General features: G+C 45.0%; 1 protein-coding gene across 2 annotated transcripts in view; it reads left to right on the top strand.

Annotated features, from left to right (window-relative positions):
• KIRREL3 (kirre like nephrin family adhesion molecule 3) overlaps nt 1-13,961 on the top strand; it is a 761,063-nt gene extending 747,102 nt beyond the window's left edge. The window contains exons 18-19 of one of the 2 annotated variants that reach the window (XM_033171779.1): nt 11,910-11,996; nt 13,425-13,961. In XM_033171779.1, the coding sequence (XP_033027670.1) occupies nt 11,910-11,996; nt 13,425-13,865 (528 nt within the window). In that variant the 3' untranslated portion in view covers nt 13,866-13,961. The remainder of the gene's footprint in view (nt 1-11,909; nt 11,997-13,424) is intronic. The other variant, XM_033171780.1, reaches the window with a different exon arrangement.
• The last annotated feature ends 2,279 nt before the right edge of the window (nt 13,962-16,240 follow it).

The raw sequence follows: 16,240 nt of genomic DNA, 5'->3' as shown, positions 1-16,240 counted from the left end.
GGGTCATTGTAAGAATAAAATGGAAAGAGGGAGAAGAACCATGCATGCCACCTTGTGCTCCTCAGAGGACAGCTGGGTTAAAAAATGCATAAACAAACAAACAAACACTTTCCAGGGTGTGTGTTTTTCCACACATTGTTTCAGACAGCGCAAATTTGTAGGTTTGCTTTTAAATGCAAACAAAATCAAATTTATCTCAAATCCCTAGGTGCAGCATAAGTCGCAAATGGAGTATGGCAGACAGAACACCAGCTAAATCAGAAATGAACGCTCACCAAACCTCTACTAACTGGGTTCTGTGCATATGTTATAATTTGTAAAAGTGCAGAATGTGACTTTAGGAGCAGCAGTAGTGGACAGCAGTGCTCACCTGACCTCCCAGCAGCTGAATTGGAGCTGCTTACTAGGAAGAAGTGGGGAGCCAGTAGGAGGGTTTTTGTGGGGCAGAGGGAGAGGCAGGAGCTGGCTCTGCCAGTGCATTTGTACTGCACTGACCTCCCTGCTGTTTCATCCCTCTCCTTCCTGGTGAGCAGCAGTGACTCAGTTGTTCGGAGGTCAGGTGAGCACCACGCCATTGACTGCTGAGGAGCAGGTTCCAGAAAATCTCAGCCTTTGTACATTAAAAAAACAACAACAGCACTTATTCTAGCCCTTATTGTTGTGAAGCTGTGCTTGAAAGCATGTGGGCCTTAAAGCCAGGTGAAATACATCAAGCTGCTGTTACAGTAGTGTGAGCTGTTCCACTTCAATAGACTACTCTCATCTTTAGGATGGGATGATAATTTCTCTCTCCTCTTCTCATATGCCTCCTCTCTTTCCTTCTTTTTTTTTACTAATGGACTGTGGAAGTCAAAGCTTGATCTTTGCTATTTCCTCCCCATTTTGAAGACCCTGTTGTGTGCCATACATGTATGTGTACATGCACATAACACACAGGCAATAGCATCCATGCCTGCGCACACACACACCACAAGTCTGTGTTATGTCCTTTTCACCCCACTGTTTTCTTTCACTTTCATTGTCAGAACTTAAAAAAAAACAGAGTTCAAGTCTTTATTGATTTTAGAGCTGTAATTAATTTCATCCTTTCCGCCTTTGTCAATGAATTCTCTGCCTCTCTGCCTCATACACTTGTGCAGTTAAAGTGGATTGACTCCAACTCCCCCTCCCCTTTGACACTCCATATCTTGCCATCCTTTACAAGCCTCAGGTGCCAGTCCTGAAATTAATTTGGAGCAGGCTGTCACCCATTGAGAAAGCTCTTTGGGAAACCTGGATCTTCCCAGCAGATGCGAGTAATCACATTAGTAGCCTGGATCTTTCAGGAACCTTATCATCTCACATGACCCATAGCGCCCCTGGATAGCCATCAACCGTGTTCTAGATCAAAACACTGCTCATTTGGAGCTGTGGGAAGTATTCTAAGAAGCGTCCCCACAGTTATTGCAAATTTGTGGGGAAGGAAAGAAAGGGAGAGGAGAATGAAGGATCAGTGACTGTTGCACAACATATTTCATGTTTAAAACCAACTGCAGAGAATGGGGCAGGATGTGCAATAGAAAGCTGGTTGGTATTTGTGTGGGGAGCTATGATCAATGTGAGCCTAGTACCGTGAGCATCAGTGTGTTGAGCAACAAGTGCAACTTTTAAACCTTTGTACAGTAGGCTAGTTCCTATGCACACACACACACACACACACACACACACACACCCTATCCTCCATCCAGGCAACAAAAGTCATTATCACAAATCAATGATACCTTCCAGGTAGAACAAAAAGCCTCAGAGAGTATGAAGCAAATCTGCTGAGAGGTGTGGTCTGGATAGAAAGGGTGTGGTTGCCGCTGAGGGAGTCCCAAGGGCCAGTTAGAGGCACATCTAGCCTCTGGACCTGAGGTTCCCCACCTGTTTTAGCTTAAGAATGTTTGAGCCTCTCGCTCTGTTATGATGAAATGAGCTGCTGCTGCTGCTTCTTTATTGAACAGGCTACCCTCTACATGTCACTTTGCTGATAGGAAGCCTTCCATCCTTGCAGGTCAGAACTAGCATCATAGATCCAGCCACAGCTATATGTGACCACCATCGGACACTCAGTCAGTGTTTGATGTAAATGATTGTTTTTTAAAAAATATCAAAGGGCATGATTATGCGAACTGCAGAAAGTTTTTGATTTGTTACCTATCTCTAAAAATGCAATGTGGAGAATGAAAAGGTATCATCTCAGCTGCGCTGCTGGCACTTAACAAGTGCAATTGCCCGTTAATGCTTGACTTAAATGTGCCTGATTGTAATGGAATTTGCCAGACTGGATGCTAAAGTGGCGCATGTAGAAGTGGAAACCAAGACCAGGTTGTAAATGCTTGCAGGATGGGCCACCCCAGCATGTTCGCCAAGCTTGGGGTGCGACTTTTGCTGCTGTACTGGAAACCACAATGGAAGTCCGAGTGCCCAGTTAACACACACTCACATAAAGTTTTCTTTCTTTTCTTTTCTTGGTTTTTTTCTTTTCTTTTGTTTTGTGATGGAACAAGAAACAGTGGCTTTTTTCAAAATGGCCGAGTCCTAAGCATCACTTATTGAGTAGTTAATGTGCATAATAACCAGCCACTGGCACATTCACCAGGCTTCAGGAAGTATATGTCCAGATCCTTCTGTAAAGAAGGAATTGGGCACACCTCCCGGTCATATACATAAGTAATGTGCTTATATTGACTGTATTTTGTTCATTCTCCAGCCAGTATGCATAATCTCCAACAGAAAAAAACTACTGTATAATAAATACAATGCAGTATAAAAGAAAACTACAACATAATGCATAAAACAACTTTAAAAACCCAAACGAAAACATAGCAGCACATTTTGAAACATATTTTAGCGTCAGAGATCCTTCCCTCTTCACCCCGCCTCTTGCAAGGCACATCCTGACCCTCACTATACAACACTCATCCCACTAACGCAAAGACATCACACCCCAAATTCTGCCTTACAGTTACACAAAACCATACAGTACAAACTTCTTGTTCCATATCACTCAACCCATTCTACTCCTACACCTCACATGCATTCATCAGTACACACAAACACACCACCCCACCTAGTATTCCAGTTATCTCCCACTCCATCACCAATCAATCTTTCTACTCAACTTGAAATATACGACAAAAACACCAAGACAACAATGAAACCATCCACTGACAGAACTGTATAAAACTGTATAAAATAATGCAGATTGCCACATGTCAGTCACGCCAGGTTGCTGTCTCCCACCCAGTACTCTCGTGCAAGGATGAATGGTGCTCCTTCCCCCTCATCTCAAACATTTCAACCCACACAAGGAAGAGGAAGTGGGGAGCTTGCATCTATCTATCAGAGTACTGTATGTGGAGGCTCGCTGGTAGAGGGAACAGGAGCACTTGGGGCTACAACATTTTATTGCAGGTATCGCTTGTGATGCACTTTTCCCCCTGCACATTTTGGTTACATCCTGCATATTTGGGTTGTGTCCTGCCCATATGTCTTGCATAGGGTGTGTGTGTGTGTGTGTGAGAGAGAGAGAGAGAGAGAGAGAGAGAGTCCGTAAGGATGACTGTCCCCTCTCTTACAGAGTTATTTTTAATGTTTACTGAGCTGATAAATGCAAGGCAAGGCACTTGGAGCACACAGTGAGTGTTGTTGTTACTACAAAACAGCCAGCCAGCAGCAGTCAAACTCTCTAAAACAGCCAATTCCTGCCTTCCAATGGTGGAAGTTTGTATGATCATCAGGATTCACAACACCAACTTGTGCCATGGTGTAACTCGCAGACACTGGCTAAATTGATTAGCTAAGACCTTGTTTGCTCCAGGAACTGGGGGGGGGGGCGGCAGCGGCAGTTTTCAAAACAAAACAATCCCTACTTGGTTGCTGAGTTTGAGCCACAGAGTGGCTCTCTGGCTTAATCCCCAACTCGGCCACCACTCGCTTCCCAGTCTGACATTGTTTGCTGGCGAGCGATGGTGCCAGAAGGAATTAGGAGCCATTTGTCTTGTATTCCCTCCACCTCCACTTCCCCACAAAATCTGGACATGCCCTTGAATTCAACAGTCCTGGCAATAAGTTAATGGCAGCTACTCAACTTTAACAGGTCTGTGGGTAGCTTTATCGCCAGCCATCTGTGTTGACAGCAGCGTAACCAAAGCTCAAAAGCATATTGGAATCTTTGGCCATATGGCGGCCAGGAAGGGAGAGCCAATGAGTCCAGGAGGAGAGTTTGCATCGTATACAAAAGCAGGTGCCCAGAGAGGGAGGCATATGCCTTACCTGACAGCTAACAGGAAAAGGTTGTCCTTGGGGTCCATACACAACAAGAGCCATGTTTCCATAGAATCATAGAACTGCAGAGTCAGAAGGGAATCTGAGGACCACCCAGTCCAACCCCCTGCAATGCAGGAATCTCAACGCAGGACTCCTAGCTGGGTCATTAACACAAGGCCATTTCTATTAAGGGCTTACCACTTTGCCAATCCACACTTTATTACCATTTAGAAACATGAAGAAACATGAAGGCTGTCAGCTATAAATAATAATTATTATATAATAAATACTACTACTACTATAATAATAATAATAATTAATATTTATTTATTTATTTATTTATTCATTCATTCATTCATTCCCCACCCATCTGGCTGGGTTTCCCCAGCCACTCTGGACGGCTTCCAACAAATATTAAAACAATAGTCCGTCAAACATTAAAAGCGTCCCTAAACAGGGCTGCCTTCAGATATCTTCTAAAAGTCTGGTAGTTGTTTTTCTCTTTGACATCTGGTGGGAAGGACATTCCACAGGGCGGGCGCCACTACAAGAAGGCCCTCTGCCTGGTTCCCTGTAACTTGGCTTCTCGCAGCGAGGGAACCGCCAGTGATAACTTATACAAAGCTAAAAGCCATTTAATGCTGATTTTAGGTGTTTTATTATGACTGCAGCATTTTTTTTTAATTGAGATGTGTTACTGTAAGGCGCTTAGAGGTTAAAGTACTAGAGAAGGCCTTTTTCTTAAAAAAAAAGTCAAGAAATCTCTCTAACCTGTTTCTCACCCCATTCCGCAAAACACTCTCAACCTTCCCCTTCCCTTGATGCTACGAAAGGCTTACTTCTTAGTCCCTTTTACATCCTGTCCAGTAGACCACTTCCATGTTGACTGCTGGGCCAAAGCTCTCCCATTCTTTTCGACACCCTTCTTCCAAGCATGTGCTTTGAGTGCTTCCTGATGAGTATTCTGTTCACGGGGATAATCTAGCCGAGCACTTCCCATTTTATGCTTTTCATTAAATCTCACCAACATCTAAATAGCAAAATCGATGCTTTTGTCAGCAGTGTGCATGCAGCAATAAGATTCCTCTTCCTGGTCTTGCTTCCATGCCCCCACTCGCCCACAAACCACCTGGTTTTTCCTCATGAGAAGCAGCACAGGCAGCAATTCAGCTCATAGCATTTTGCAGGTCCATCACAATCACGAGGAAAAGGCATTTGAAGTCATCAGGTGGGTGAGGGAGTTCCCTGTAGGGAACTGCCATGCCCCTGATCCAGCAGACTTTGGTTTAACTGCCCATCCTTTGCCAATGCACAGTTGGAGCTGCACTTTCAGGCTCCTGGCTGTGCACACTGGCAGACATGACTCTACCTGCTGCACACTTGATGTCACATATGATATCAGGATAGGGAGGCATAGTTTGGGGTGGGGGAAGAGCCTTGTGGGCCAAATTTGAACTCCTGGAGGGCCATGTTTGGGTTGAAAGCTCCCCATCCCTAGTCTCGATGGACAAATGCCATTGCCTGATATAAGGCACCTACATTTATTCCTAAATAAACATGTGTAGTTTCAGGATCTCTGGGCTTGAACTCAGATGGGAAGGAAACCTAGCAGGTACTATGAGCTGCATGCACACAGCACGCTCAGGAACGGAGGAATTATAGGGGTGGCCAACATTGCCCTCTGCAATTGGGTGATGTATGGAAGTGAGAGCTGGACCATAAAGAAGGCTTATCACTGAAGAATTGATGCTTTTGAATTATGGTGCTGGAGGAGACTCTTGAGTGTCCCATGGACTGCAAGAAGATCAAACCTATCTATTCTCAAGAAAATCAGCCCTGAGTGCTCACTGGAAGGACAGATCCTGAAGCTGAGGCTCCAATACTTTGGCCACCTCATGAGAAGAGAAAACTCCCCGGAAAAGACCCTAATGCTGGGAAAGATTGAGGGCACAAGGAGAAGGGGACGACAGAGGACGAGATGGTTGGACAGTGTTCTCGATGCTACTAACATGAGTTTGACCAAAATGCGGGAGGCAGTGGAAGACAGGAGTGCCTGGCGTGCTCTGGTCCATGCGGTCACGAAGAGTCAGACACCCTCCCATCAGAGGTCAAAGAGATAAACAACTACCTGACATTTAGAAAATACCTGAAGGCAGCCCTGTTTAGGGAAGTTTTTAATCTGTGATATTCTAATGTATTTTAATATTTGTTGGAAGCCGCCCAGGATGGCCGGGGACACCCAGCCAGATGGGTGGGGTAATATAATATTATTATTATATTATTATTATTATTATTATTATTATTATCAACAACAACAGGAGCATCTGGATTGGCCAGGCGTGGTATAAATAGCATGATCATAGCAGTTAGTCAGGCCTTCTTCCTTTGCCAGCTAAAATGGGCTAGTGCTTGCTGCACTTCAAGTTCTCCAGCTCAAGCTGCTGATTTCAGTGACCATGAGACGGATGCACCACTTTAGATTCAAGGATGGCCACTCATAGCCTTGTCATGGCCCTGACTGACAGGGCAGGTCCTAGGAGGTCCTGAAACAAGGGAACAAAGGGCATTGATCAAATCAATCTTCCCCTTAAGCCAGGAAGGGCCATTGACCAGTGGTAAAGCATCTGCATGGTATGCACAAGGTCTCAAGTCCAATCCCCAGCATCACCAGGTGGACCAAGAGAAACTCCTGCTTGAAATCTGGAAAGGCACTGTTGGTCATTGTAGACAACTGGACCTGTGATCTGACTCAATAGAACACAGCTCCCCATGATTCTAGAAGCCAGGGTCTGTGTGCAACAAACTCAATGCCTAAGGAAGAAGTCTGCCAATTTCAAGTATTTTGGCAAGAGAATAAGAAGGTTGGCTGCATTTCCCTAATACTTGCTAATCCTGCCAGGTCAGGTCACCTTTTGAATCCATTTTGCATTGTTGCATTGTGGTTTTGCTAACTGAGACTGGAGTTTGCTTGCTGTGAACAGATTGAGAGCTCCACCAGTATGGCCCTGGACTCTGCATGCGTTCCTCAAAGCAAAGTTTCCCAAGAGTGTGCTTTGTTATGGCACACCAAGCTGTGATCTGAGGCTGCAGTGGATCCTTCCTCACATGATCCACCGTCCCAAAGCTGCAGGCCAGGTGGCTGGAAGGCAGCTGAGTTGTCAGTCACATTCTTAGCTTAAACAGTCACATGCTTAGTTATCACTGGACTAAGTTTCAGAGACTTGAAATGGATTCCCTCATTTCTCCCATAATGCATCTGTGTGGAACAGGAAGGAAGAACTCTCTGCTGCTGTTCTTTTCTATGGTTTCATCAAGATACTACACTGTATCCATGTCCCAGAATTTTTATTTCGTTCCTTCCCTTTCCCTGTGTATAATAGGGTACTTTTTACAACAGCTTCTTTCACTATTTATTGTTTTTACTTAGTAAATATACATGTGCTCTTCCTCTCAAAGCAGCTCTGTTGTTTTTAAAGACTACAAAGTGCTGAGTGTGTGACGATTTCACCAAAATTGTGGAGAATCAGGGTAAGGATTATCAGTAACGTTCAGGGAGATACACACACCCTGCCACCTTCCCACTATTTGAGCACTACTGTAGATAGTAACTAAACCTGAGCGTGCGCGTGCACACATTTTTCTCCTTCTCTGTGCAACCAGAAGTCCTATTATTATTAATAACATTTGCTTTTATCCCCGCTCTCCAAATTCACACGTGCATCCACCTGCTTAAATTCAGAGCTTTCCCATTGCAATCCTTTTCAGAATATACACTTAATAGAGCTTTGCACAATGCTAGAAATTCAGGTACCACACTGAACCACAAGGGGTGGGTGGGGAAAGGCTTCCAAGGGACAGGGGGGCTCAAAGGGGGCTCCTGGCTGCTCCTTTGCTGCAGCAAGATGCACTCCCAGCTGCCCATCTTCTGAGCCTGTTGATACCTCCCTTTGTGGATGGTGCTGGTTTGGCTGGGTCAAGTACTGACACTCAGAGAATGGGTTTGCTACTAGTATGCAAGATAATACACAGCACTTATAGGCATAAGCCATGTGCTCCATAGTTAATAGGTGAAGGAGGAATCACAATTCCATTGTCTTTGATTTATCCAGTCTCCCCTGTCCGTACTAAAATCAGTCTTCTAATTGCAGTGCCCAAACCCTCAAGGTGTATCAGGTTGCTAAGGCAGATCAGCTGAGAGGAAGACCCTCCTTTGCACCCAGCGGGGCTTAAAATATATATATATACATATATCAACCCACCGAATTTAAGGGGCAGGTCTGGGGAGTAGGTGGAAATGGAGGAGAGAAGGAAGGAGGGGGATGAGCCTCCAGCTGTTAGTTGCTGGAGTGAGATCATATTGAACTAAACCACAGTGTAAACTTTATTAAAGGTCACACTAATGAATGGCTTAATTCTAGAATTATAAATTAATTCATGTGGCTTTTCCTTTGTGAACAACTGTGCTTTTCTGGAGCTAACCAGCTCTCTAACATACACAGTGGGTTGAGCTAATGTGGTTATACTGCCACCTGCTGATCAATGCCACTATTTACATCTCAGAACTGCTCCAGAGATGGATGTGTAGAGAGATAAAAGTGAAGGGCGTTGGGAGTGTGCCCAAGTACACTGCCTTGTGTGAGAATTGCATACATGTTTGTTCACTTCAGCTTCCAAAAGGAAGAGAAGCTTTCAAAACCACCGTCTGGAGCCACAAATATAAGTCCTTGCCAAAGACCACCTAGGCTGGGATGAGCTCTGAAGCAGTGGACTCCATGGAGGCTGATCCATTCAGGCAAATCAGGCACTGCCCCAGCCACCTCAGTCTACGCTAAGCCAATCCGCACCAGCCTGCCTTCTTACAACCAGTCAGGAGATGGCTCTGTCTCTCATAGGCTCTGTCTCCACCTACTGTTGGTCTCCCTGCCTTACATTGAGCAACAGCCAACACTGAGTGGACTTCCTAGCCCACACTTCAGCGCCTCCTAGTGTTGGATGGTGGTGGCACAATGGTTAAATCCCTGCATCTCATTCCTCAAGTGATCAACCCAAGATCTACTGTAGGCTTAAACGTTAGCAAGCAGAGCTGTTGACTTCAACACAATTAAGTTTTAAGGGACCACAGCTCATAGACACAGTACATGTTTTGCATACGGATGATCTCAGATTCAGTCCTGAGCATCACTAGGCTGGCTGAAAGGAGAGATAGCCCACTGCCAGAACGTGGTCCCCTCAACAACACAAAAAGATTCCCCTCCCCTGCTTTGGGGTCTGAACTGCAAAGACAGCAGGGGATTGACTATCATCAGCCCCTTTACAAAGGAACCAAAATGACACCTTTCAGGATCAACAAGGAAACAACAAGCTATTTAAAGGCACAGGGTAGTGTCCAACAAAATTCTACTCAGAATAGTCCCACTGAAATTAAGGAACCTAAGTTAATAATGTTCATTAACTTCAGTGGCTCTACTCTGAATAGGACTACCATCAGATACAACCCCTTAGATTGTACTCACCTGGGTACTGCCTGAGATAGCATCAAATGGCCAACGCCAACACACACACACACACACCACACAGAGGCTGGGCTGGGGGGATGGGGAGAAATCAATGAAGTTTACATTTAAACACAAATCTATCAAATTCACACTTTATAAAGCAATCACTCCCCCCAAAAAACAGCTTCCTTCAAAATCTGCTCATCTCCACATTTTTCAATGCAGTTACCCAGCAAGTAATGTGCATAAAAATGCAGATACTTTGGTTCTTGAACGCCTTGATGTTCGAACATTTCGGCTCCCAAACGCAGGAAACCCAGAAGTGTTCCAGTTTTCAAACGTTTTTTTTTTGGAAGCCAAATGTCCGATGCAGTTGTCGGCTATTGTTTCCGGGGTACCTGCGCCAATCAGAAGCTGCACCTTGGTTTTCGAATGTTTCAGAAGTCGAACAGATTATGTTTGAGAACCAAAGTACTACTGTACAATGGTTAGTGTGCATCAAAACGCACATATTAATTAAAATAGCAACAAAATGTGTACATTGAGTCAAATTGCATACAAAAATAGGTTTATTGGAGAAAATTCACACTAAAATGCTGTCCAATTTTATTTTATTTTTTAAAAAAATCCACAAATTGCTGCAGAAATGTGGAGAACTGAATTTAAAATGGGAAACTGAGAGAACCAAAATTGACAGATCCATCCATCCCTAATCCCAGGCCAGGTTATAGGGTATCCAGGGCCAACCACAGCTGGTGTAGAAAATTTCATAAGCACCTCTCCCTACTCCCTGGCAGTAAGATAAAATAGTGTCGAATTAAATAACTAACAATTTGCAGCCCTTTCTTGACCCTCAAAATTAGCAGCCTAGAGATATCTGTCTGCATATGCACACACGTACATGTTCTAAATTTCCTTACCCCTATCCCTTTAAACTGAGAGGCCATGACTGCAGTGCAACTTGACATTCAGCCCACTGAGAGGCCACGTTACCCATTTTGGCTGGTGTGTTCTCTTTTCCTCCCCCCCCCCCCATGCCCCAGATTTAATACTTTTGACACATTTATTTATTCTATTGAATCAATTGATGCTACCAGCAATTTTTTTTTACCTCCGAGCAAAACAAAAAACAGGTGCCTTAATTTATTGCATTAAATAGCTGTATCAAAGACTTTCTGACAGATCAAGAGAAACTGCTGTAGGGGAAGGATTTCTGCCACCATTTGCCAAGCTTTTAAAAAAAGAAAGGAAAAGAAAAGCTAGACGCCAAGCAACAATCAGGACTGTATTGTAGATTTAGAATTGTGATTAGCCTCTGCATTCAGAAGCGGTAATTCCACCAGAAGCCCCAGACTTCAGTGGCAAAGAGAAAAATGGGAATGCTGAAGAGAAGAGATCAATTCTAGAGGAGATAAAAGGCAACAGAGAAATTGGCTGATAACTATTCAGATCTCGTGCATCCCACCTTCCTGAAAGAAGGGTAATTAAAGCCATATTCTAATTAACTTGTACTTTGCCCCCAATCAGAAGCATCCTTTGCGGAAAAACTAATGAGGCTGGGAGAATGGGTTCTTCCTTGTGGATCCTGTCTATCTAAGTAAAATAGAAAGCAATCTTTAATTTGGGGCAGGAGAGGAGGGAAATGAGACAAAAGCTCTCTGAATAGTTGGGTGCTAAAGACTTCAGACCCCTCAACTGGTGCAGGTTAGAATCGGTGACCCCCTTCAGAAGCTCAGAGCCAAACCATACCTGATCTGCAAATATGTGCTTATAAAACTCAACACTTGCTTCAATTGGGAAGGGGTGGTTTTCAGCAGAGGAGTTGCGCTACTAAGCTTCTGCTACAACCCAGATCTAAGAGGAGGAGGAGGAGGAGGAGGAGGAGGAGGAGATTTGCTGACAGCAGCTGGGTGATTTCATCCTCCTTTCTACCCTGCTCCCTGTCCAAACTGCCAAAAATGCTGGATATGAGGGTGAGAGGGAAGAAGACTTTTCACAACCAGCAGTGCCATTGAGGTATCTGACAATGTTCCTTCTGCCACAGGCTGAAAGATGAACCCAGATTAATTCCATGGATGGGTGTTTCAACTGTATTTGCTAATCTGCCTCTCCTGTTTGCAGATGGACAGGAGCGAGTTCCAGCAGGATTCGGTTCTCAAGCAGCTGGAAGTGCTCAAGGAGGAAGAGAAGGAGTTTCAGAATTTGAAGGTAATTGACTACAGCAGGGGTGGGGAACATGTGGCCCTGGAAATGGTGCTGGACTCCAGTCCCCATCAGTGTGGACACAGTGCCCAGAGTTGATGGGAGTTGTAGTCCAGACAACATCTGTAAGGCCACAGGGGCTCCTTTCCTGGGCAACAGGATACTTACTACTTTACTCATGTAGACAACAATGCTACCTTGGGGTTAACACATCCAGGGATTCCTTAGTCACCTGTATCTGACAAATGGGAAGGAAAACAAGTCAAGTCCAGTTTAAGCCAATGAAGCGCCACTAGAATCAACATCAATACAATAAGCACAAGTACTTATCACACCAGGTAGCCAGGTTTCTTCATTCATTATACCATGAGAGGCTGGTAAACACCAGCCCCTGCCACCTTTTACAAAAAAATTAAAGTGAAATTTGGTGCAAAGCCAGACTCAATCATATTGAGAACATGGGTGAGAGTGCGGCCCAGAGGAGTTCAGCATGTGATGGCATCATCCTGTGGTTACATCAACAGCCACCCAGTTCAGTATTCAAATAGGTAGTTACTGCAGCGCTCAAATGCCTACAGCAGCAGCTTGGGGAGCAATGTGCCAAACTCATTGTAGATCTGCTAAAACTATGTAATGCAAAACTCATTGTAGATAAGATAAACTAAAGCAAAGGCAGGGAACCAATTATTATCTGCTACCACCATCCCTGCAGGCCAAGTGTGACAGGTGGGGGGGCCACTTGCTTGTCAGTCACCTGATGCCACAATAATATCTGATGTCCTTTCTTCCCTGCCCGCATGATTTGAAATACAGGCGACGACCATTTCGCACGGGGATTCCCTTCCCTCTTCCAGGTCCAAAAGTACCCGTGGTGTGTGATCATGTCATTTGGATATGCCTAAAATGGTTACCACCTGTACTATTATTTAAGAATTTGCACCTGAATTCCCTCCCCTCCCCCTTCCCTTACTGTCGCTTTCCCCTTGTATGTTGTGTTTTTTAGATTGAAAGTCTGCAGGCAAGGAACTGCCTTGTTAAAATTTAGTGTGTAAGCCACTCTGGCTGAATGTTGGGGTGAAAAAATACAGTCGTACCTTGGATCTCAAATGCCTTGGCTTCCGAACGATTGAAACCTGGAAGTGAGTGTTCTGGTTTGTGAATGTTTTTTTGGAAGCCAAACATCCGACAGGGCTTCCGCGGCTTCTGATTGAGTGCAGGAGCTTCCTGCAGCCAATCAGAAGCCACGCTTTGGTTTCCAAACGTTTTGGAAGTCGAACAGACTTCCCGGAATGGATTCCGTTCGACTTCCAAGGTATGACTGTACTCTTAGGGTACCAGTAAATAAAGGCGCAGCCAACAGTATAAACCAAGAAGTCTAAAACACAAAACATGCACCCTGGGCCAAGAAATAACCCTTCTCCCCATTTCTTCCAGGATCCCACTAATGGTTATTACAGTGTGAACACCTTCAAGGACCACCACTCCACTCCCACCATCTCCCTCTCAGGCTGCCAGCCGGACCTGAGACCAGCCAACAAGCAGCGTGTGCCTACGGGCATGTCCTTCACCAACATCTACACGACCCTGAGCGGGCAGAACCGCCTCTACGACTACAGCCAGCGCTTCGTCTTGGGCATGGGCAGCTCCATCGAGCTGTGCGAGCGGGAATTCCAGCGGGGCTCCATGAGCGACAGCAGCTCCTTCCTGGACACGCAGTGCGACAGCAGCGTCAGCAGCAGCGGCAAGCAGGACGGCTACGTACAGTTCGACAAGGCCAGCAAGGCCTCGGCCTCCTCTTCCCACCACTCCCAGTCCTCCTCTCAAAACTCAGACCCCTCCCGGCCCCTGCAGAGGAGAATGCAGACCCATGTGTGAGAAGGATGGGACTGGGACATGGAAGCGGTGGTGGGGAGGAGGAGGGGAGGAGGAAGAGGAGCAGCAGGCTGGGACGCTGGAAGAAGGCAAGGTCCTATCCCAGCCTGAAAACCCATAAGCTTCGTTGGTTGCTTTTCCATATGTGTAACAACGGCATCTTCTTTCAGGAAAGGGTTGGAGTTCTAGACTCAACACCACAGGAGAACCACACGAACCCTCTTTCATTCTATAAAATATGAGCTGTCTGGCTACAGGATGTTTGAGACAACACATGGTCTTCCTGTTGATCAGCAATTTTGTATTTCCTGATTCCTCTGAGATTACCTCTCCCATTTTCACTTGATGGGAGAGACATACATGCTACCTGTCAAGTCCTCTGTTCTTGGTCACTTCACAAAGAGAGGGTGACCAATGCTCCTGGTGTCTTTCCCCTCCGCTTCCTCTTCCTCCATGACATCACTTCCTGACTGGACATTTTGGAGATGGCACACCTTCAAAGCTGTCAAGTTTGCCAGCCTAACACCCTTCCTGCCGCTTAGCCCCATTTGCAAACTGCAATCACAAAAAAATATTGTCTTCAAACAACCTCAAAGAGTTTGGCTTACTTTTAAGGAAGTTCCGTAGGGGGGAGAGGAACAGTCATTAGTGTAACTTAGTGTGCACTGACTGCTTAATTCTGGTCGTCTCTCTTTTTTTTACTTTCTTTTGTTTGGTGTTGAGTGTTCATAATATTACAGTGTGTCTTTGGACTAAAAGCAAAACAAAACCTGGAGTTGAAAACTTTTAAAGTGTCGATTCTCAGCAGAACACCCAGACAGACAGAAACACAACAGACACGCACAATAGGAACGCTCTGGTCTGGATCAGCTGCAAAGGAACTGTTGGTGGAGAGAGGACTGAGCTCATAATCTGAGTGACGTGTGACAATCACAGAGAAGGCCCTTCCCGTGGGGGCTACTGCGAGTGAACATAGACCATTTTCTTACTGCTGCTTGTGTATTTCCTCCCCCCCACCCTATTCTCTACCCCTCCCCCCAATAGCACAACTGGAAAATTAATACAAGAGTTGTTACAAGTGCCTTTGCAGTGAATTCATTTGAAAGCTTGTCAAACAGAAGGTCTCCATTGCGAAAGAGAAATTACATACACCTTTTCGGGTGAAGGGTACCTACAGAAAGCCCCACAATCTCAGGGCTCTTCCAGATACCCTATTCACTGAACACTCATTCTGATTTGTTTGCACGGGGTTAAGGTGACATTGCATCAAAGCAAGTGTTGTCCCACACTTTCCTATACATTTCACCATCACTCGCCTCAATGCAAAAAGTCCAATATTTGGGGGAAGTTGGTTTGCTGCACAAGGACTCCAAACCAACCATAACTGCACAACCTGAATTTGCCAGTATGTGATTGTATCCCGCCCCAAAATGGCAAGTCTGGAAGTGCCCTCCATTCAATGCCAAGTAGTGGCTAGGTGATCAAAATGTACCAGGAGTACTTATTAATTTAATTTCATGGAATTGTAGAGGCAGAAGGGACCCTGAGGATCATCTAGTCAACCCCTTCCAATTGCAGTTGTCCCATACAGGGATTGAACCTGCAACCTTGGCATTATCAGCACCACCCGGTAACCAACTGTTGCCTAATACAAAATGTTTCTAGATGACTTACACACACAGTTATAAAATGACCATCGGGTATGTAGCAAAACAATGATACCCAAATATCTATCATTGAAACTGCAGTAAGCATGACAATATTCACTCAAAACCAACTGGGAGATGAGAAAAGGGCACCCAAAAACCTGCAAAACAAGGCCCATAAATCTGCTTTAACAATCTACACTCTAGCAGCCAAAAGTCAAAATCAGCCCCAACATTAAATAATTCTAGCAAGATGTACTTCTGGCACTCCCTGTAGGGGTTCCCCCAACCCAACCCAGAAAAATACCCACCTGGCTTCTGGGAGGTTCTGGCCTTCTCAAGCCAGCAGGTGACAATCAAACAGCAGGTCTTCCTGCTGGGATTCTCTTCCATGGCCATGCATCAGCAAACACAGAACAGGGCCCAGATGAGGTAAAAGAGTCACCTGTGCCATGATTGTCCCCTCTGCTGCATTCTTTCATCCAGGTGGGTGACTATGGGGGAACTGGATGCACAATACATCTCTGGCCTCCTTCCTAGCAGCTGTTCACTGAGGGTTTTAGCCTTTTAAAAAATTATTTGTGCACAAGTTTACATTTTCACATAATGTGCAGCAGACAAGGAAGTGCGTCCTGGTTTTATGAGAACCCTGTCTGGTACAGGAAAGCTTAATAATAATAATAATATAATAATAATAATAATCACTTTGAAAAACAGATTGGTCCACAAACT

Source organism: Lacerta agilis, chromosome 15 (genome assembly GCF_009819535.1).
Source record: "Lacerta agilis isolate rLacAgi1 chromosome 15, rLacAgi1.pri, whole genome shotgun sequence".
NCBI lineage: Eukaryota > Metazoa > Chordata > Lepidosauria > Squamata > Lacertidae > Lacerta > Lacerta agilis.
The sequence above is the reverse complement of the archived record's forward strand: the minus strand, read 5'-3'. Positions and strand labels throughout refer to the sequence as shown.